Below are 20,230 nucleotides of genomic sequence, written 5' to 3'. Positions count from 1 at the left end.
TTTCAATGTGATTGGAACACGAAGTAGTACATCACATGTCATTATACTGATGATGGAAAATGTCCGCTCCCCACCCGCGGCACTTCTCTGAGGTTCTCCTGCTTAAGCTATCTTTTCGTAGGAGTTTGCCTCCGATGGAATCAGAGGTTCTCCACGACTTTGTCCGCGTCAACAAACACTTCAGTTCGATTCTAATCAATGGCTTATCACAATTCAAACAAAATATGTTTACACAAAAATGGTTCGCTTTATTCATAATTTTGCCACAATTCAACATCAGAGATGAACCAACTAAGAAGACCATTTATTTCTTCCGGGAACAATCGACTTCAAGTGAAGTCAATAGTTTAAACTTGGCCTCCTCAGGCCAAGTTACAGAAGAAACATTTTGTAAATTACAGAGAAAGATAAAAGAGTTTGCCAATTAGCATTGAGACAGATAAATTAAAAAGCATCCAGCCCTCTCTGATGCATTATGCAACAGACGGCAGCCCAAAGACGACACCGAATTATTTGCATTAGTTCATCATCATCTGATCAAATCCTCCTCCACCCTGAAGCGCAGGAACCCGACTAACACCAACGTTGTGAAGCAACTGCTGCAGCCATCTCCTTGTCGTTGGATCTTCCTGAAATTGTGACGAATATAATTAACTTTGAAAGTGCTCGGGAAACTTGCCCATCCCACCGTAAATATGACAGATGGGAATCGAATGAGCTTCGGCCGTAGTTAATACTGTGCTTAATGTGCGTATCTGTGGACTCGGATCAGCGATCTGACATTCTCAAGCCTCTTTTTTCTTCTATTATTTGGTCCAAGACTGAAGCCCAAAAACTAAAGAAAACTAATTACGAACCAAAGAATTCCAAGATCCAAGACGTTTTTGCTTTTAAAGTATTCTCAAATTGGCCGGTGTGCACTCCCTTCTGCACCCAATTTCGAATCCGCCTCTGTTATTAAAAATTGACAGACGGAACCTCGATGAGACTTGCAAATTGATGGAAACTCACCAGTCATTGACCGAAAAATAGGAAACTCACTAGTCATTGAGTAAGGATATGAGGTCCTTATTCAAGATCCAAGCATAATCCGCATTGAAATTTTGAAATAGTTTACACACAATTGTCAATGCGAACGAGTGAATGGTGTTCTTCATTCCACACAACTCAAATCTTCAGCTTCTAGTCTTAGGTGTTTCCATGTGGTTGCCAAGATCACATATGAAACGCAAAAGAGTTTTTAGATTGGAATAAATATTGGATCCATCGAACAATTCTATTGCAACTACGATCTTCATTTTTATAAGTTGTTACTTAACTTTCTGCGAGTATAGCTCATCTGTGAGAAACTATCGCGTGACTCTAGTACTATAAACTGCCAGTCATCTGCATGTTCTAGTACCACATGGCCGTGTTCCAGTTCCACACAATAACTTTTCCTCTTATGGGTTACAAACGAGGACAAGCTGTTTTGGTAAGTCTTAAATTTTCTGCTATCCAAAGACTAAATCATGAACACAAAAGCAGTAATGGTGAATATTATCCCATCAATCGAACTCACTGAACCGGCCAAATTTCAGGTGAAGAAGCAAATATTTTGAAAGAAATCATTGCAATGGGATGAAACAATGCTTCGCCAACTCAATAAATTCCAAGCACACACAAATACGATATGTAAAAAGGTAGTACAACATGTTCAAAAATGCAAAGTAGTAACTGAAATTCTGTTGTTACGTTATTCTGACTTGAGTGATAGATTATCGGTCTGAAGTAAGTTCATACGCATGGAGGATAATTAGACTACTTTTTATTGTAGTATTGCAGAGCAAATGCAGCTCCCATGATCAACAAGGGCAGCAGAAACTGTAAAAGTTTTACCAAAAGTCCAGAAGATTGTTCAGATTGAGCAGCTGCTTGAGCAGGAAGCTTGTAATTTGGCTGTGCCGGTATGGTGGATGTGTCAACCTTGCCTACGTAGAATTTTTCCATCTGCTCCCTCGCGGAATCACTGTGGCCGACATCATTAAAGTCATCTGTTGCATCTTTTTCTGCAAGATGTTCAAACAAAGTTCTAATTACCACACATAAACGTTCACATACTCTAACTAGTAAAGAAAAAACAGTCGGAAACATAAAAGATAAATTGTCTAGCTGAAGTCTACAATCTTACCAACTGCTAATAGCAAGACTTCATCACCTCCAGGGTGTTCCTCCAAAAAAGGGGTCACATCATAAACCTGTGGTAAGTTGTTCAAAATATACTTGATAGTTAATGAAGCCGGTAAATTTTATGCGAGTAGATGAAGTTAAAAGTAAAAAAGTGAACTATCTAAGTTACCAGACGGAAGAATTTACTAAAATATCTGTTGTTTTGTGTATGATCAACATACCAACAAAGAGAAGGACCTCATAGCTAGGAACCAAATAAAAAAGCGTATGTCGGTCAGTATATTCACTGCTGAAAGCAAGTGTCCTTATCCTTAGAACAGTGAGGAGGCCCAGCTAATTCTTTCCTGACCAACGACTGAAAATGTCTTTATAAAACTGTTTAGTTCTACAGCAGCTGGGAAGGGGCAGCAGCTGATCTTAAATGTTCCTATTTGCATACCCATTTGAACAAGATCAGCTGATGCTCCTGCCCAGCTCGGCGTGTTCAAGTTTCACATACTGTTTTTTCATTGTTCTGCAGTCCTGAAAGTTGCCTATATAGTACTACAATTGTTTCACATACCACCAGAGATTACATTTGTTTTCTCTGATTAGCAAGTTAAGAGTTATTCAAAACAAAAAACAACTTTCTTTACGCCTCAAGTCCAACTACTCACCATGCTACCTATCTAACTATACACAATAACAATTAACAACCAAATCGCTCATCTTACATTTGCCTTTTACAATTCCATTTCCAATCTGACACATTTCCCTTAATCGGGCAGAGTTATACAATCACATACTTAATCATCACTACCTTAAGACCAGCAAGTATAGAGCGACACCAATGAACTATCTTGAGCATTTTTCAAAAAATCTTAGCACTCATAGGGTGAAAGAAATTAATTTATTGTATTGCCTTGAACGTGTTTACCACATACAACGCAATTCCTCGTTGGTACTAACTAGTACCGTACGCACTTTCCTCTATCCCATCCTATTCATTTTCTCAGTGATTAGATTCTGATAACATCAAAAAAACAGACACACCAACTACACAGAAAACACACTGTGCAATTCAGTCCTTCACACAACAAAACCATGTAACTAGTAACTACCATATTGATTTTTGCAATAATTAACATTTTAGTATGTACCCTTTTTCCTTTTTATTTCTTGAATTCTCCTGTATACTTTCAATTAGATCTGTAAACTTTCATCCATTCAGTGCAGATAATGCAAAAGTAACTCCTTTAATAATTAAAACACAAAACAAAAAGGGTTGCAGCAAAAGTCTTCGCCTTTAACCAAAAGATGAATCACAAATCACAAATCAACCCAGAAACTGAAACAATTCCAGATACAAGGACAGATTTACATACAAAAACAATAGAAGGACAATCAAAAAGGAAATTTTTGTAATAAAAACCACAAATCTGACCTTTCCAGAGATTATGATCCAACAATCTTTCTTGTGGTTGTGCTTTGCCACCTCATCGTAGTGAAAAAGTTGAGATTTTGAACCCATTCCGGCAGCTGCCTCTGTTCATCCCAAAGTCAACCCCATCACCACCAAACCAAAAAATAAATAACCCCAACAAAAACCAAACAAAATAACACCAAATAAAAACATATTGATTGGATCCATAGGCAAACTAAAAAGGTTGAGCAAATCCACTTACAGAGAACAGAAGAAGAAGGTGAAGGGGTTGAAGCACAGCTCCTCCTCTGAGTAGTAAGAAGTCTTAGCTGTACTTGAAATGCAGACCTCCTGACTTAAGACTTGTGGCTGGCACACACACACTTTATATACTTTGGGTGGAGCGAGAACCCAGATCCATACTTGGTATTTTAATTGACCACCAACCAAAGATCCTTAACTAACTCTATTTGCCCTATATGTTATTGCTCTTGTCAAAGTTTTACACCCTCTCCAATTTGGTCCAGCTTGGTTGGCTCCTATCTTTTAGAAACGTTTTTAATAACTTTTCATTTTTTAAAGAATTTTCACATCATTTTCCCAAAATACTCACCAACTTTAGCAATGCTTCTGAATTATGGATTTTGTTCTATTTTTTTTCCTATTACTTAATTTGGTTATGTGCCTCTTAAACTTTCAATTTGTCACAATTTCTTACAATCTGTTAGTTTTGTAAATGTATTTTGTCAAAAATAGAAAATTGCCAAATTAAAATTTTATAAGCTAAAGTAGAACAATGACCAAATTTCAAGAGCACTGCAAAAATATTTCGTAAAGAGAGAGAGTTCCTCGAAAGGCGAGGGTAACGGTGCTCCATTGGTCAATCGAGATCTGAGATGCGTTGGTTCCGGTCCACCCCTGTGCCATTGATAAGGGGGCTTACTCGGCAATCCTCTCTCAGGGTGCAAGAGTGAAGTCGGATTTTCTGTGAGGAACGAGCTTTGGGTCTATAAGTGGGTCGACTTGCTGGGCTGGGAAGTTGGAGTTTTTCGAGATCTGAGGGGACACCGAGGGTTCTGGAGCGGGATTGTGAATATCTGTTAGTAGATCTACCTGATCTTGTGGTGGGTGGAGTGTTAGAGCTTGATCGGGGTGGGTAAGGACCATTGGGTGAGGTGGGTATTTTTTTGCCATGGCAGAGGATAATGATAAGAGAGAGTTGGAGGATCTGGGTTCACGTTTCGGGTCCAACCTGAGGCTATCCGAGAAAGAGCGTGGAGGCATCAATATTGAAATGAAAGATGTGGAATAAGCATTATTAGGGCTTTTCACATCAAAGGATGTGAATGGGGAAGTGTTCATTGATTGCTTCATGTCACATAGGCGGGGACGTGAGGGGGTCTCCATTAGGAATATTGGAGAGTGCGTGGGTTCCTGGCACGGTTTGCGAGTCAGTGCGATCTACAAAGGGTGGTGGATTCTAACCAGCCTTGGTCTTTCAAAAACGATATGGTTATGGTGGCGGATCAAAAGGAGAAAAGACTAAACAGGTAGGTGCCACACTCTCTCGGTGTGTTATGGGTCTAAATCCATAATGTCCCAGTGCTCAGTATGACTCAGGCGATTGCGGAGTCCATTGGAGGTCTGCTGGGTACAGTTCGCAAGGTGGACAAATCGGGAAGCCAGGATTGTATTGGCAGATTCCTCTATGTGAAAATCAGATTTAATGTCCACGAACCCCTTATGCGTTAGACTTTTGTGACATTTCCCGACGATGGTAGAGTTTGGGTTGATTTTAAATATGAAGCACTACCAAAATACTTTCTTATTTGTGGGACAATGGGACATGTAACAAGAATTTGTAAAGGCCTCCAAGAGGACGGAAGGTTAGATGGTGAGAGTTTTGGGGAGATGGAAGAGGGTTATGCGTTTAGAGGTTTAGATGCAGCGATGGACTTGCAGGGTAATCTTTTGGGCTCTAGTGCTCGAAACAAGGCATATTTGGGGTCGAATGGTGGAAAGAGAAGCCCAGAGTGCTGGAATGAGGAAATGAGTGAAGAACAGGATAGGGGAAGACGATCTGGATGCTCTGCAACGACCTCTGGTATAGGGAGTCACACCCAATCCAGGGGTTACAGATCGCAAAGTAGAAGTGAATGCATAGCTAAGCTGGATGATGATGAGATTGATACCACCAATTCCCCCAGTAAGCCTTGATGATCTTCAAGTAAAGGTGGTATAGGGGTCTAAAGCTTGCTGATAAAATTCAAAACCAACGGAAGGAAGATGATGCTACGAGAAATAGATAGCAGGGCTAATTGGACCCGGGAAGGGGGACGATTGCTAAAAAAGATGAGCACATTGTCCTTCATGAGATTCCGGAGTAGAATGTATGGGTGAATGTGTCAGGCGTCTCTTTGGAAACTGGCCAGGGCTTTGATTTAAACTGTGAGCCATTTGTTATTGATGGTATAGATAGAGGGATGATTGATAGGGGGAGGCTTTTGATGAGGCGTCAAAAGAAAGGGTAAATTCTATAGAAGTTAAGGCTATAGAGGGTGACCTATTTAAATTGGCACCAATCATCGAGGCAGTGATGAATGAACATAAAAGGAAAAAATGCTCATACCAAAAGGTGGAATACTCTATGTCGGTTCCTAGTACAGAGCCTAAAATTAATAGACCAAGGAAAAGCTTATTTGCAGAGATGGAGGAGACCAACCTTATGGGCTATTCCAAGTCTTCATGAAGATAATCACCTCGAACTATCAGGGTATTAAGGGTGACCTGACAGTTAACAATTTGTTGGAATAGAATTGGCTTCACACCTCTGACATAGTGATCTTGCTAGAGACAAAGAACAAAAGCAAGAGCTATGAGTATTTGGAAATGAGACTGGGAATGGATCATGTGTTCGCCGTGGAACCAAGAGGTATTGGTGGCGAGTTATGTATGTTTTGGAGAAATGAATCACATGTAAGGTTGGTTAAGTCTGAGGACTTCATGATTGAAGTTAAATTATGGGATGAGAGGCCTAACTGCCACTGGCGTTTGTTTGCCATTTACGCTAGTACTAATGAGAGGAAGATAAGGGTCCAATGGCAGAGTTTGAGCAACCGAATAGATCAAGATAAGGATAGATGCCTACTCTTAGGGGATTTTAATGACATCCTGTGCAATGAAGAAAAAGTGGGAGGCAACCTCATAATGGCTTCCAGTATGTGGGATTTTAGCAATCGTAGCCCAGAACGAGCTCATGGACCTCGGATGTGAAGGTTAGCCATTCACATGGAGAAATAACAAGGAGGCGTTGCTAATTCAGCAAAGACTCGATCGTGGGCTGGCAACCTTGGGGTGGCATGACCTTTATCCTGAAATTAAAATCAAGCATGTGGTGTTAGAAGGGTCCGACCATGTCCTACTTTTTCTCTCCACTGAGAAGGTGCGGGAGTGGAGGGGAAGAAAATTTTCTTATGATGCCCGTTGGAGTAAGCTGAAGGAATGTCGAGATCTGGTAACAGGGGATTGTGTGACAAGTTTAGAGGCTTTCATGCATTTTGCTTTTGTGAAAAAACGAAAAATCTCAGAAGGAGCTTAAAAGCATGGTATAGGGGGAAAGACAAGAACTCTAAGAAAATGATTGAGCAGCTAAAGAAGAAGATTAAGAAGGCATACAGCTCTAATAGGTTCGGCAAAGAGGAGGTTAAGCGTAAGGAGAGGGAACTCAGGGACGCTTACAAGAAAGAAGAGGCCTACTGGAAAGCCAAATCTAGGATCCAATGGCTCAGGGAGGGAAACAAACACACTAAGTTCTTCCATGCACAAACGATGAAAAAAAGAAGGTTCAATCTGATCCTGAGGGATTGAGGATTCTAATGGGGTATGGCATGAAAGTGAAAGCGGGATCTATGCTACTGCAACCTCGTATTTTGCTGAGTTATTCCAGTCTTGTAAGCTTAACCAACTTAAGGAGATTAAGAGATGTATGGAGGCTCGGGTTACTCATGAAGATAACCAGAGATGTATGGAGGCTCGGGTTACTCATAAAGATAACCTTGCCTTGACAGCACTAGTGACTAAAGACAAAATTGTGAGGGCAGCCTTCCAAATTCCACCTTCGAGAACCCCAGGCCCTAACGGGTTCTCTGGGTGTTTTTACCAATACCACTAGGATACTGTGGGGAAGGATATGATTAAGATCGTCAAAGCTTTCTGGCATTCCGGCAGGCTTTTACAGAAGTTAAACCATACAAACTTGGTTATAATCCCAAAGGTGAAATGCCCTAAGAACATGATGCAATATAGGCCATTCGCTCTTTGCAATGTAATTTACAAGATCCTTGCCAAGGTGTTAACTAATAGATTGAAAAAGGTGATGCCGAAAGTGATTGCTGACAACCAATCTACCTTTGTCGTTGGAAAACAAATCCTAGACAATATCTTAGTGGTGCATGAAATTCTGCACTCCCTGCTTCACCAAAAAAAGGATGATCAGGCAAAGATGGCCATAAAGCTAGATATGGTTAAGGCATACGATCAAGTGGAATGGGACTTTCTCTATATTATGATGAAGAAAATGGGTTTTGCACCACTTTTCTGTAGGTGGATCAAAGAATGTATCTTTACTGTTTCGCTCAATATTCTTGTCAATGGGAACCCGATCGGTTACATATTGTCGCAAAGGGGGCTAAGATAGGGAGATCCATTATCTCCCTTTTTGTTTCTTTTATGCACGAAATAATTCTCCATGTTGATCAGAAAGGGACTGGAGTGCAGCACACTCCACGATTTTAAGGTGACACCAAACGGAGATCCTACAACCCACATCTTCTTTGTTGATGACTCTATTTTGTTTGGGAATGCCACAATGAATGAGGCGAACGAAGTTTTGGATGTGTTGAAAGTTTATGCACGGGGTTTTGGTCAGGTTATCAATTTATGTAAAAGCTCGATCTTCTTTGGTTCAAAGACCTCAAAGCAAAACAAGAAGAAAATTGAAAAAACTCTGGGTATTCAATGTAAAGAGGGTAGAAGAAAATTGAAAAAACTCTAGGTATTCAATGTAAAGAGGGTTTTGGGAAGTATTTAGGACCGCACACTGATTTTGAGCACTCCAAAAAAGTTGTTTTTGCAGAGGTTCGGGATAAGATCGAAGCTCGAATGGCAGGGGTAGGCTGAATAGTTTTTGTCCCAAGCTGGGAAGGAGATCCTTATTAAGGCGATGGCTATGGCTTTGCCGAATTATGCCATGAGTTGTTTTAAGCTCCTTATTGAGGTGTGTAGGGATGTTGAGAAAGCGGTTCGAAACTACTGGTGGCGAGGCAATAAACAGCAGAAGGGAGTCCACTAGATATCATGGGATCATTTAATGAAAAAAAAAAAGAAGGTTGGAGGATTGGGGTTTAAAGACATTTAGTGCTTCAACCTAGCCTTCCTTGCCAAGATTGGGTGATGCTTGACCCAAAATCCGTTATTCCTTCTAACGATAGTATTGAGAGATAAATACTTTCCAGGGAAAACTTTCAAGGAAGCTGGCATTGGAAAGAAAACATCATGAGGTTGTAAAGGCATTTTTGAAACCCATAAGGTCCTATAGCAAGGCTTAAGGTGGCTGGTGGGAGATTAAGCTTGTATCAACATCAAGGAAGACCCATGGTTCCCTAAGCCTTCCACCTTCAAAGTCAAGCCAAAGGAATGCCTAGAATGAACTATGGTCAGTGACTTAATTGACCCAACAACTAAGTCTTGGTTAGTTGACACGATTTCAAATGGCTTCAATCGGGAAAATGTGATTCCTATTTTAAGCATTCCCTTAAGTATATCTGGATGTTGTGATAGACTAGTGTGGCACCACACCATGAATGGGGAGTACTCTGTAAAATCTGGCTACGGGGTAGCTATGAATCTCATAGAAAACGGTGCTCTGGGAAGGAGAGGTCGAGGTGTTCCCATTGAGTATCAAAAGCAAAACCATGTCTGGAATAAGATTTGGAGTTTGGATGTGACATCCCACATCGCCCAGGGGAGTGATCCTTAAATGTATATTCCAATCCCTACCTAGCACGAGGCCTTTTGGGAGCTCACTGGCTTCGGGTTTTGTAGGAACTCCGAAGTTAAGCGAGAAGGGGGCTAGAGCAATCCTATGATGGGTAACCCACTGAGAAATTGCTCTTGAGTTCCCAAAAACAAAACCGTGAGGGAATGGTAAGCCCAAAGCGGACAATATCGTGCTACGGTGGTGGAGCGAGCCTGGGAAGTGATCTGTCCCGGGCCGGGATGTGACAAATTGGTATCAGAGCCTAACCCTAGTCGTGTGTGCCGACGAGGATGTCGGGCCCCTAAGGGGAGTGAATTGTGACATCCCACATTGCTCACAGGAGTGATCCTTAAATGTATATTCCAATTCCTACCTAGCACGAGGCCTTTTGGGAGCTCACTGGCTTCGGGTTCTGTAGGAACTCCGAAGTTAAGCGAGAAGGGGGCTAGAGCAATCCTATGATGGGTGACCCACTGGGAAGTTGCTCGTGAGTTCCCAAAAACAAAACCGTGAAGGAATGGTAAGCCCAAAGCGGACAATATCGTGCTACGGTGGTGGAGCGGGCCCGGGAAGTGATCCGCCCCAGGCCGGGATGTGACTTGGAGATTCCCAACAAAATCAAAATCTTCATTTGGAGATGTTGCAATAATGCTTTGGTAATTAGACGTAATCTTCAGGGACGTCATATGAGGGTTGACAATGTTTGTGGGGTTTGTAGAATGATTGATGAAACAAAAAAAACCGTATGTTTTTCCGTTGTGATTTCAATCATTTATTTTGGTTTTGTTCTTCGCTTCACTTGAATTCCTATGAATTGGTTAGGGCTGACTTCTTTGAAAGTTGGGAAATGTTCTGTAACCGAGTAAAGGACAGGGACAAGGTGGATGAGATTTGTCAAGAATTTGACTTCAGCCTATGGCGACTCTGGAAAAGTATAAACGAGGTCGTGTTTAATGGTTTCCTCCGTTATCCTTTGGAAGTCTTGGAGGCTTGGAGGTGCGTAGATCAGAGTTTAGGGATCCTGTGTCCCAGAGAGTTGAAGACAATGACCCAAAAAGGACTAAGACAATGAAAGTTGCTAATCATCGGCCTATCGAATGGTAGAAGCTGAAGTATGCCTTTATTAAGATCAATACTAATGCAACTTGGTGCAAGGAAACTATGCGTGCTGGAGTGGGATAGGTGGGCCGTGATTTTACTGGATTGCCCCAAGCTGCAGAAGGAACGGACATTGGTTTCTATCAATCTGCAGTTATTGCTGAAGCGTGTGCGACCTATGACGCTTTGGTGGCATGCATTGATAATGGGTTTGATCACATAATTATTGAATCGCATGCCAAGGTGATAATCCAAATGCTTAGGATGGAGCTGCCTCATGATTTTAGCTTTGAATGCATTCTTGGCAACATAGAGATTCTAGTGCGAAGGCTGACGTCGGTGACGTTTATGTTTGTGCCTAGGGAGAGGAACCGTGCTGCTCACTCGGTGGTTAAGTTTGTGTTTAAGGAGGGGCGTGCTTTTACCTGGGATTGTATTGGACCGGGATTTTTATTTAATATTCTAGCTCAAGATGTAAACATTTTTATTCGTCTTTAACTATTTCTATTTTCGGAAAAAAAAATTATTTCGTAAAGTTATTTAATTGTTTGACCAAAAAAATATTATTCAACTGTTTTTTTTACTTAGTAAATTTAATTTTATTTCTCCTAACAATAGAATTCTCATTCACTCGGATACCTGACTATTAAAATTTAAAATGTTGCAATTTAGTGTCTGTTACTTTCTCTACTATAATCAAATATAAAAATTATATTAAATACATGTAAATATTGTAACTGAATCTTGAAATATAACATGAAAATATGGTCTCATCCATTATTATATTGTTTTTTATGAAACTTGTGTTGTTCTATAAGAATCTAATTTCAATTTAGTTTAATAGCGTGCAGTTGATGGCATTATAATTTGATGGGAAATACAATATTTTTTATATGAACTCAATCAAATAGATAATAGAAAGTAAAACGAACTTGACATTGATATAGCAACCATAGAAATATGGTCTCATCCATTATTATATTGTTTTTTATGAAACTTGTGTTGTTCTATAAGAATCTAATTTCAATTTAGTTTAATAGCGTGCAGTTGATGGCATTATAATTGGATGGGAAATACAATATTTTTTTTATATGAACTCAATCAAATAGATAATAGAAAGTAAAACGAACTTGACATTGATATAGCAACCATAGAACAACCCAATTATTTGGATTCCCACCATTTAGCAAACAATTTAATAATTTAAAATATGTATCATCTGGAGCAGCCTATTATCTTTCTTTGTATCAAATTGCAAGTTTCATTAAATTGATTCAACATTTTATTTCGTAAAGTTTTGTTCTCTTTGATTTCCTTATAATTTGATTCATTTGAACCCAAAGTCCACCTTCGTACCACTTGCGTGTCCCATAGGGCCACGCCCCTCCATAGTCAATAACTTCCAGATTTAGGTTATGGCTTCATAGAGTGATACCATCTTGTGCATCAAAATATGGGAGATTATATTTACACATCCCAAATTACTTCTCCCACATCATTTTAATTTTTTAATATTTATTTATCAAGTGCTAGTAGTGTGTAGAAAATATTAAAAAATTAAAATGATGTGGGAGAAGTAATTTGGGATGTGTGAATATAATCTCTCAAACAGAAAAAGCAAAATTTGAGATTTAACCAAATTATATTTAGTTAAGCCTAAATCATTCACTCGTAAAAAATAATGTGGGTGGGAGAATAGTCATGGTTCATAAATGTGAGCTAAAGCTAATGTCATGACCCTCTACTTTCACTTGTTTCGGATTAAATCATTGACATCCACTTCGTTAATTGGTTTGATTCAGTGAGTACCCTGCCATGCAAATGAACATGAAGCCTCCATAAATTACGTACTAGGTTTTACCCTTGGATTTGGAGGGTAGTTATGTAACAGAGGTGGGAAAAATACCGGTAAACTGAAAAACCGAATCACTGAGCGCAAAATAACAGGAAAAAACAGATTAATTGAGAAAATTTGATGAAACTCAAATCGAAATCCAAACAAAATCAGCTTGGATTAGCTCGGTGGTTGGTTTTTATTCTTAAGAATTCCATCTTTTTTTAACAAGAATCAATAGTGATTTCCATTACTAAACCATAAAAGTTACAAGGGTTGCCACATAGGTAGATTCTCTAGTGACCAAATCTTTGTTATGGAGGAAATTCACACAAACAAACATTAGTACTAATCCCTTACTTAGCTACCACAAGCACACACATTGGCACAAGCATCGGCAGTACAAATATGCCACAAAGACGGCAGACGCAACAAACCTAGACCAGAGCATACATAATGTCACCATAACACAAGCGAGACCACATCAAACTATTGCTAACAAGCGGAGCCAAATCACTTGCTAAGTGAGACATTATCCGCTAGATGCGGTTCCAACAAACCTAGACTAATTTGAGAAACGAAATCCTTCGGTTAGCTCCATCGAATGCTTGGCACTCAGGCCACGGTGACCTGCAACCTCCGTTCAAGTGGAGGCCATCACTGCAAGAGTTAGAAGAATCAGTAGATCCACCAATACCCAAACTCAAGGCGGTGCAGCCGCCACATCTAAATGCCCACGGCATTGGAATCAACAAATTTCTGCTAAGACAGGACTACCCATCCTTCAAGTCTAGTCACAAAAGGCGGTCATCAGCCGTATCTGAGGCCTCATGACAGCAAAGCAGCCATATTAGGGCTGGTTTGGTATTACTGTGCTTTGAAAAAAAGCTGTTATGAGAATAAGCGACTGTGAAATAAAGTAGCAAAGTGTTTGATAAACTTTTTGTAAAAGTGCTTTTGGAAAAAAAAAAGCAGTATGATAATGTTTGGTAAACTTTTTTGTAAAACAGCTATGACTGTGTGAAATGACCAAAAATTGTATAATACTAGATGTGCTATTAATTTAATTATCTTAACAAATAAAAGTGAATTACTAAATATATTTTATTTTTAGAAGAAAAATATTTATAAACTTTAACTTAAATATTAATTAGTATGACAAACTACTTTAATAGAAATATTTTAGAGTGAATAGCTAGGATTCATTAGTACAATATTGTTAATGTACTTGAAAGTAGTCTAATTAGATGCATTCATCAAACTTGTCGCTATTCTATTTCTTAATGCCTCTATCTCATGTGATCCTTCAACTTGATAATTTTGATATTCATCATCATCATCATCACTACTATCGCTTTCTTCGCAAAAGTCCCTGGGGTCATCAAAATGACGATCACGTTCAGAATACCTCCGTATGTAGTTACTAATGTCGGTGAAACCAAAGTAAATGCGTTTATACATTGACTTACTAATGTCAGATGGTCGAGATAAATTTGGCACGAGATGTCGCGACGACGTTATTCTTATTAGTAACTGTACGGTAGGAGAGTCACTCTAATCAAGATATTATCGAAACTGGTGCTTAAGCAAGAATTACATTTGGGGAGAACAGTCGGTGCACATAAGTTATCAGCAACACCGGGTCTTGGTTTTTCGAAATCTCCCTAACAGACTATTATTACAGTTTCAATAAAATGAGATGCTATACATTAACTTCCGTCGCTGCTGTTTCTCAAAACCAGATACAATATCATCAATTGATTCCTCCCACGAATCGGCTGCTTCAATCTGGAAAACAATTAACGATAATGTACTCGTCAGCTTTACTGTTTTGCATTACAGATTATGGGGTGTCGATGCAACCATAAATACAAACCTCTTGGCAAAGATCTAAAGCAAGACGAGCTCCTACAGCCGCCTCCTCGTGGTTATCTTTCACCTCCAAGTTGATTATCAGCACACATTTCCTAAGAGCATGGTCCCGGTTGTTGAGATCTATACATTGTTGCACACGGGTCAGACAAGCAAACAAGGATGGCATCTTCAAGTTACAGATTAACTGCACAAATCTTCTTTTAGTTTTCATAAAACTAAAAGATGAACAAAAGTAAATGGTGCCAATACTTTTGAAGCTTCTGTTAGAGTTTGGACTATAAGTTCAAAGTTCAAATATAAGTCCGTATGATCCATTTGGTTTTGCGAGTTATATCAAGCGAACAATTATGAAATCAAATCCATAGAGAAATCTGATTAAAACCCAGTTAAGTTACTCAATTTCTGTTTTTTAGGCATTAGAAGAGTCTCTCCCACCTACAGCCTTCTCTGCGAAAAATATCACCACGTATAAAGCAGGCAGACTCAAGCCAACAAATTTTGGCATTCTCTCCTACCGTCCAACTCAGGTTTTAACAGTGTCCTAAAAGTTCAAAATTTTCCTGTTCAACATAAATTCTTCCACATGCTCAACTAAACAGAAACTTTCAACCATCCAATATGTTTTTTTTTTTTTTTTTTAATCAAAAACTCTCTTGAGGTTTAAACTTTATCTTTTCGTTGAGATTCATTAACCACAAGTTCCTAGAACCAGCATCTCTGTTGTATGTATAAGTTCTAATAATCCTAGGAACCTATAAACTCAAGGTTTCTTACTTTCTTACATTTCCCAAATGGAAAAAGAATCCATTTCAAATATCAATCGTTGTTTGTTACCATCTCCAAAGATTACGTTAAGCTGAAAGAAATTGCATGCCTATAACTTAAGAGCTCAAACTCTACCAGCAAGTCATATTCCAACAGCTCGACAGAAAGAGATTGCCAAGAAACAACACTACCAACACAAAGAAGAGCATTTGATTAATTGATTATCGAATGACTGTGGACTATTGAAATCTAGAAGATACAAGCCAAAACTAGGAGAAGGGAGTTAAAACCAACCTTCAATAACCATGTCAAAAACCTTTTCTTTGAATGTTAACACCACATCAAAGGAACTGTCGGCAGCATTGTCCTGCCATCGCTGAGGTGCCAGTTTGACTCCCAAGTTTCTTTTAAGCATAGGCAAGATGCCATTACGCTTGTACCTGTACTTATCGTCAAGGTTACACTTTGCATAAAAAACAACGCAGTTCAGAACGTAAAGTACGCACATAAATTCCAGTTCATACATCCCACAATACTCGAGCATTGCTACACAGAGCTACCAATCAATAGTCGTCGTCATCAACTATTCTATACTCTTCGCTAAACACCTCGAATCCACAAATATCGAATTTACTCTTAAAAGCCTCAAGGATAAGTTCATACACAAAATCTATCAGACTGCCCACTTAATTTCCAAATATAGAAGCTTTGAACCTACAATCTCAGTTGCATATATCAACAGTCTTAAAGTCCTTCTTTTTCTTTCCTGTTAACCAATTTGCTCCTACCAAAATTTTTTGTTCGCACTATTTTCTGGATATTTATATGAATCTATTTCATCACCAAAATATCATATTCCCCAAAACCCAAAATTCGAAAAACCCAATTGAAACAAGAAAGATACATAATTTGAAAACCCCAATTGAACAAAATCGAGAGAAGAACAAGTTTAGAGGAGGAGGATACAGTTTGGGGTCTTTTCGCCGGAGATCGTCGAACATCTGCTTGTAAGGTGTGCCAAAGTCATAAACATTGGGTTCTCTGAGGGAGGGACCAGGGAGCTTGACGTGGGCTCCGGTGCCGTACGACGCGACGTCGAAGCCCTGCCTAATGTGGTTTTCTCCTGGTTCGGGTTATGTGCGAGAGCTCTGAAAGGTGAGAGCGCAGTGCCAGAGCTCTGAAAGGTGAGAGCGTAGGTGAAGGGAAAGGAGGGCAGTTTTGGGTTATTCAATATTTCATTAAACGTACACTGTTCACCCGTGTGTTTTGAAATAAGCTGTTTTTGGAAGCTGCTATTTGCAGATTCTTGTCAGCTTCAGGTTTTGGGCTTTTTTTCACCCCAAACTTTGAAACAAAGCTGTTTTTCAAAGTTTACCAAACACCAAAAATTCTCATAGCTTTTTTTCATAGTAGCTTTTTTTTTTAATCACCTCAATCCCAAACTGCACCTTAGAACACCTTAGGGAACAAAAGTAGTACATCACAAGTAATTATACAAATGAAATGAAATTTTATTATTCAAATTTTTAATTTTTTAACACAAATATCTCACTACTTATATAATAACACATACGGCAGACTTAACCAATCTCATCTACTAGGGTGGCGTGAACGCTAGATCCCAATGACCGGGGTAGCGTGAACTAGATCCTAATGTCAAGGGTTATGTGACCGTCAAATCCTGCCCCCAACGCAGCGTGGCTGTCAAATCTGACAGTACGAGGTGGCGCAACCACATATACATGCCGAGGAATTGTCGGCATAACCCATACTGAACACAAAATAGGCAGAATTCAACAGCCATGCCACCCAAGGCGATGCAAGAGCTAGATCTTTTGCCCAGGGCAGCACGGCCGTCAAAATTAGTGCTCCAAGTTAACCATCAGATCTGGATGCACGAAGCAGCCACCACAATGTTGAGCAAACGGTGAATCTGACCTACCAATAGCTAATGAAAGCTGCTCACAAAATGGTGGGGGAGAATGAGAGTGAGATTGGGAGAAAATTGAATAAAATAAAATAAAATGAAGAGCCGCGGGAGATGGAGATGGCTGTGAAAAGGGTGGGAGATGCAAAGGGGTGAGTAGAGAGAGTTAGACTAAGGGATGGATAGATAGAGGGGGAGCAAAGCAGGGAGACTACTAGGTAGGAGGGAGAGAATGAGGAAGAAAAGAAAATAAGGTGGGGTGAGGGGATGATAGAGGGGAGGCAGGGAGGTCTACCACCGACCCCAGGCCAGAGTAAGGGGCTAGTAGAAGTGGAATTTTAGATTTGGGATTTTCTTTGGGAGAAAGATTATCGGGAGAGGAGAAAGAAAAAAAAAACTAGGAGTAATTAGAATTCTCTACATTTTTTCCAACTTGTTTAGGGCTGGTTTGGTATTGCTATGCTTTGAAAAAAAACTGTTTCTGCTATGCTGTGAGAATAAGCAGTTGTGAAATAAAGTAGTAGTCTTTGGTAAACTTTTTTGTAAAAGTGCTTTTGAAAAGAAAAAAAAACAGTATTATAGTATTTGGTAAACTTTTATGTAAAACAGATGTGAAAAAAAAGTCGGTTTTTCAAAGCTGGGTTTTGCAGCTTCTTGTTTTTGGCTTTTTTTCACCCCAAAACTGTGAAAAAAAGCTGAAGCTGAATGTTTAACAAACACAAAAACAGCTCCCAGCTTTTTTTTATACCAGCTTTTTCCAGAATCACCTCAATACCAAACAAAGCCTTAGACTAAACATCCGTTGCTTTAAAATTTTGCTTAAGATGCTTTGATCAATCGTCAACTTAGCATTTTTCTATTAGGTAATATATATATATATATATATATATATATATATATCCATTTAAACTAGCTAACAATTAATTTCCTACAATCTAGGAATTTTAGATTCGTGACTTTTTCTATTAAAAATATTAATTTAACTAATTTTTCAGTACCACTAGAAAAAGAAATAACTTTTCATTTCTGTTATTATATTTATTTAGTCCCTCATTCTTCATTAAAAAAAGGTCATCAATACTTTCATAAGAAATGTAACGACCCGTCCCCAAAAATGATAGTTTTTATGGTTTTAAAATGTGAATTTACGAAAATGCTTTTCGAGGCAAAGACGTTGACTTTTGTTGACCGTCTTGTCATGTCATGTCATGTAAGATCTTTTTTTTGGCGTATTCTTGTAGTACTCGTCGCTATGGATGTGTGGGAGCAAACGGAACACAATTTGGAGTTATAACAAAGGAGTTATTAATGTTTAAAGTCGGAGGCATTTTAGTAAATTGATTAATTTCAAGAAAGCTCCAGATTTTTGGAGAAAAATCTGGAAAGCCACGTGTGTGGCCCAGATTAAAAGGAAGAAAAGATGGGCGGTGGAGATGATAGATAAAGGAGAGAAATGAGAGGCAGGACAACCAATAAAAAAGAAGAGAAAGAGGGAGTGACCCAATAAGGAAGAAAGGAAATGAGGGAAAGGAGGGAAGGCACAAGGAGAGAACCGGCCAAACCCGGTTTCTCCACCCGACCCGCCAACTTGACCCGCTCATATCTCCTATGTACAAACTCCGTTTTGGGTGATCTTGGTGTCCATGGAAAGCCCTTGACGAGCCTTACATCTCTGTAGTGTTAGATTTCTCAATTTCTTTCCCATTCTTCCAATTCAAAGCCACAAAGCCCATGACCTTTCCAACGGCTTTAATCTTTTTTTCGGTGGCTCTGGCGAGCTTCACCATCGATGACCATCACCAAAAGACTCCTCTCAACCCTAGGAGCAAGTTCCAAGCCTTGGATGTGACGTCGGAATTCGTTTTGGTGACGAATCGACAACTACCCAAATCAGTAGTTTCCGGCAGGTTCGAGTCAATTTGGAGCCTTTCCCAGCCAAATTGAAGTTGGCCACAAGCATAAAGTTTGCTCTAATCTTTGGGATCTTCATTTCTGTAAAATTTGAGAATTTTTGGAAATAGTTGAAATTTTTCAGCGAGTCAAGGCTGCCGATCGCCACCCACGGAGGCGCGTGCGGCGGCGTGTGGCCAGAGGGCCATCAATGCTATTTTTAAGCTAAATTAGATGCCTTGATTTCATTTTTAATATTCGTATGATGTAGGTTTATCGTTTGAACCTAAATTCACTACGATACGTGACTTGGTCAATATATGAATTAACGATCCAACCGTTAGATCGTCACCAAACTTTAATATGTTATAGTACGTAATATTTGAGGACAATCGGAACTTACAGATCTGGAATCTGACATACAGATCTTTCCAAATTGGATTTGTAAGCTCGTAAAAATAAATCATAGACAGCCACTTGAATTGTGTTTGGCGGAGATCCGACCGTTGGATCGTAATGAAACTTTAGTATGATGTTTTAGAAGCATAATGTGGATCTTTGGAACTTATGGATCGGAAATCTATGATTTAGATCTTCCGGATTGAGTTATGTAGGATTGTGGACCCTATAGTCGATCTTTGACCGACGGTCGACTTTTGGTCAATGGGTCTCAAATCATTCTAGAACATCCTTGGGGATATTTTTTTAATGTAAGTTACATGTTCTGTTGATAAGAATTCTGAGTTGTGATTTGATAATTGTTCTAGGCCCCGATCGTTCGAGACGCCTTGAGATTCGTGCTAGGGAGTTGTAGCGCGGATTTCAGGTGAGTGGGCATTTGCTTTCTATATATATTACAGTTTCCAGAACATTTTTCTTAAAATGATTTATACTTTGAATGCCATGTCACAATAAGTTACATTTTAAATATTGCATTGGTATATTTGTGAATTGTATCGTGTGATGCTGTGGAGACTCAAGTAAGTTTTAGGTAAGTATTATGTGATTGAATGAGTTGAATTGCATTGGTATATATACATTTTTTGAGAGCTCATCACGACTGCATCCCGGTATTAGTGCTCCCACCCGGGGCTAGGGCTAACCTTCACGTTATCATTCACCTCCTGCACCCCACGCTCATCTTGGATCCAAGTCTAGTACCAGCCTGTCGTACAAACCACAATAGGTGGTTCCAACTCGTAGGTGACCCGCAATTTATCGCACAGCTTTCAC

At 39.4% G+C, this 20,230-nt stretch overlaps 2 protein-coding genes across 4 annotated transcripts; both read right to left on the bottom strand.

Moving 5' to 3' along the window:
* Positions 1-1,616: 1,616 nt before the first annotated feature.
* Positions 1,617-4,101, bottom strand: LOC137735062 (cytochrome b5). Its single transcript, XM_068474431.2, has 4 exons — positions 3,834-4,101; positions 3,593-3,693; positions 2,171-2,237; positions 1,617-2,048 (listed from the first exon to the last, which is right to left on the bottom strand). Exons 2-4 carry the CDS (start codon positions 3,677-3,679, stop codon positions 1,801-1,803), a joined length of 402 nt encoding a protein of 133 aa, XP_068330532.1. The 5' UTR covers positions 3,680-3,693; positions 3,834-4,101; the 3' UTR covers positions 1,617-1,800.
* A 10,003-nt stretch (positions 4,102-14,104) lies between these two features.
* LOC137733571 (uncharacterized) lies at positions 14,105-16,304 on the bottom strand. Of its 3 annotated transcripts, none has more exons than XM_088696506.1 (4): positions 15,683-16,304; positions 15,475-15,620; positions 14,417-14,535; positions 14,105-14,328 (listed from the first exon to the last, which is right to left on the bottom strand). In XM_088696506.1, the coding sequence occupies exons 1-4, from the start codon at positions 15,700-15,702 to the stop codon at positions 14,227-14,229; spliced, it is 387 nt and encodes a 128-aa protein (XP_088552632.1). In that variant the 5' UTR covers positions 15,703-16,304; the 3' UTR covers positions 14,105-14,226. The 3 variants fall into 3 exon arrangements, with proteins under 3 accessions (XP_088552632.1, XP_088552633.1, XP_088552631.1); XM_088696507.1 differs by having other exon boundaries at positions 16,147-16,304; XM_088696505.1 differs by having other exon boundaries at positions 15,475-16,304.
* Between the last annotated feature and the right edge of the window lie 3,926 nt (positions 16,305-20,230).

This window comes from Pyrus communis, chromosome 7, assembly GCF_041283825.1.
Source record: "Pyrus communis isolate YQ-2024b chromosome 7, ASM4128382v1, whole genome shotgun sequence".
NCBI lineage: Eukaryota > Viridiplantae > Streptophyta > Magnoliopsida > Rosales > Rosaceae > Pyrus > Pyrus communis.
This window is presented reverse-complemented; position numbering and strand designations above follow the sequence as displayed.

Excerpts from the sequence above, each read along its gene's own strand:
- LOC137735062 (XM_068474431.2), bottom strand. The coding sequence starts at position 3,679 with ATGGGTTCAAAATCTCAACTTTTTCACTACGATGAGGTGGCAAAGCAC. Across the intron at positions 2,238-3,592 it reads GGATCATAATCTCTGGAAAG|GTTTATGATGTGACCCCTTT; the intron begins GTCAGATTTGTG and ends AACTTACCACAG. Across the intron at positions 2,049-2,170 it reads AGTCTTGCTATTAGCAGTTG|AAAAAGATGCAACAGATGAC; the intron begins GTAAGATTGTAG and ends AACATCTTGCAG.
- LOC137733571 (XM_088696505.1), bottom strand. The coding sequence starts at position 15,724 with ATGCTCGAGTATTGTGGGATGTATGAACTGGAATTTATGTGCGTACTT. Across the intron at positions 14,536-15,474 it reads TTTTGACATGGTTATTGAAG|ATCTCAACAACCGGGACCAT; the intron begins GTTGGTTTTAAC and ends AACAATGTATAG. Across the intron at positions 14,329-14,416 it reads CTTTAGATCTTTGCCAAGAG|ATTGAAGCAGCCGATTCGTG; the intron begins GTTTGTATTTAT and ends ATTGTTTTCCAG.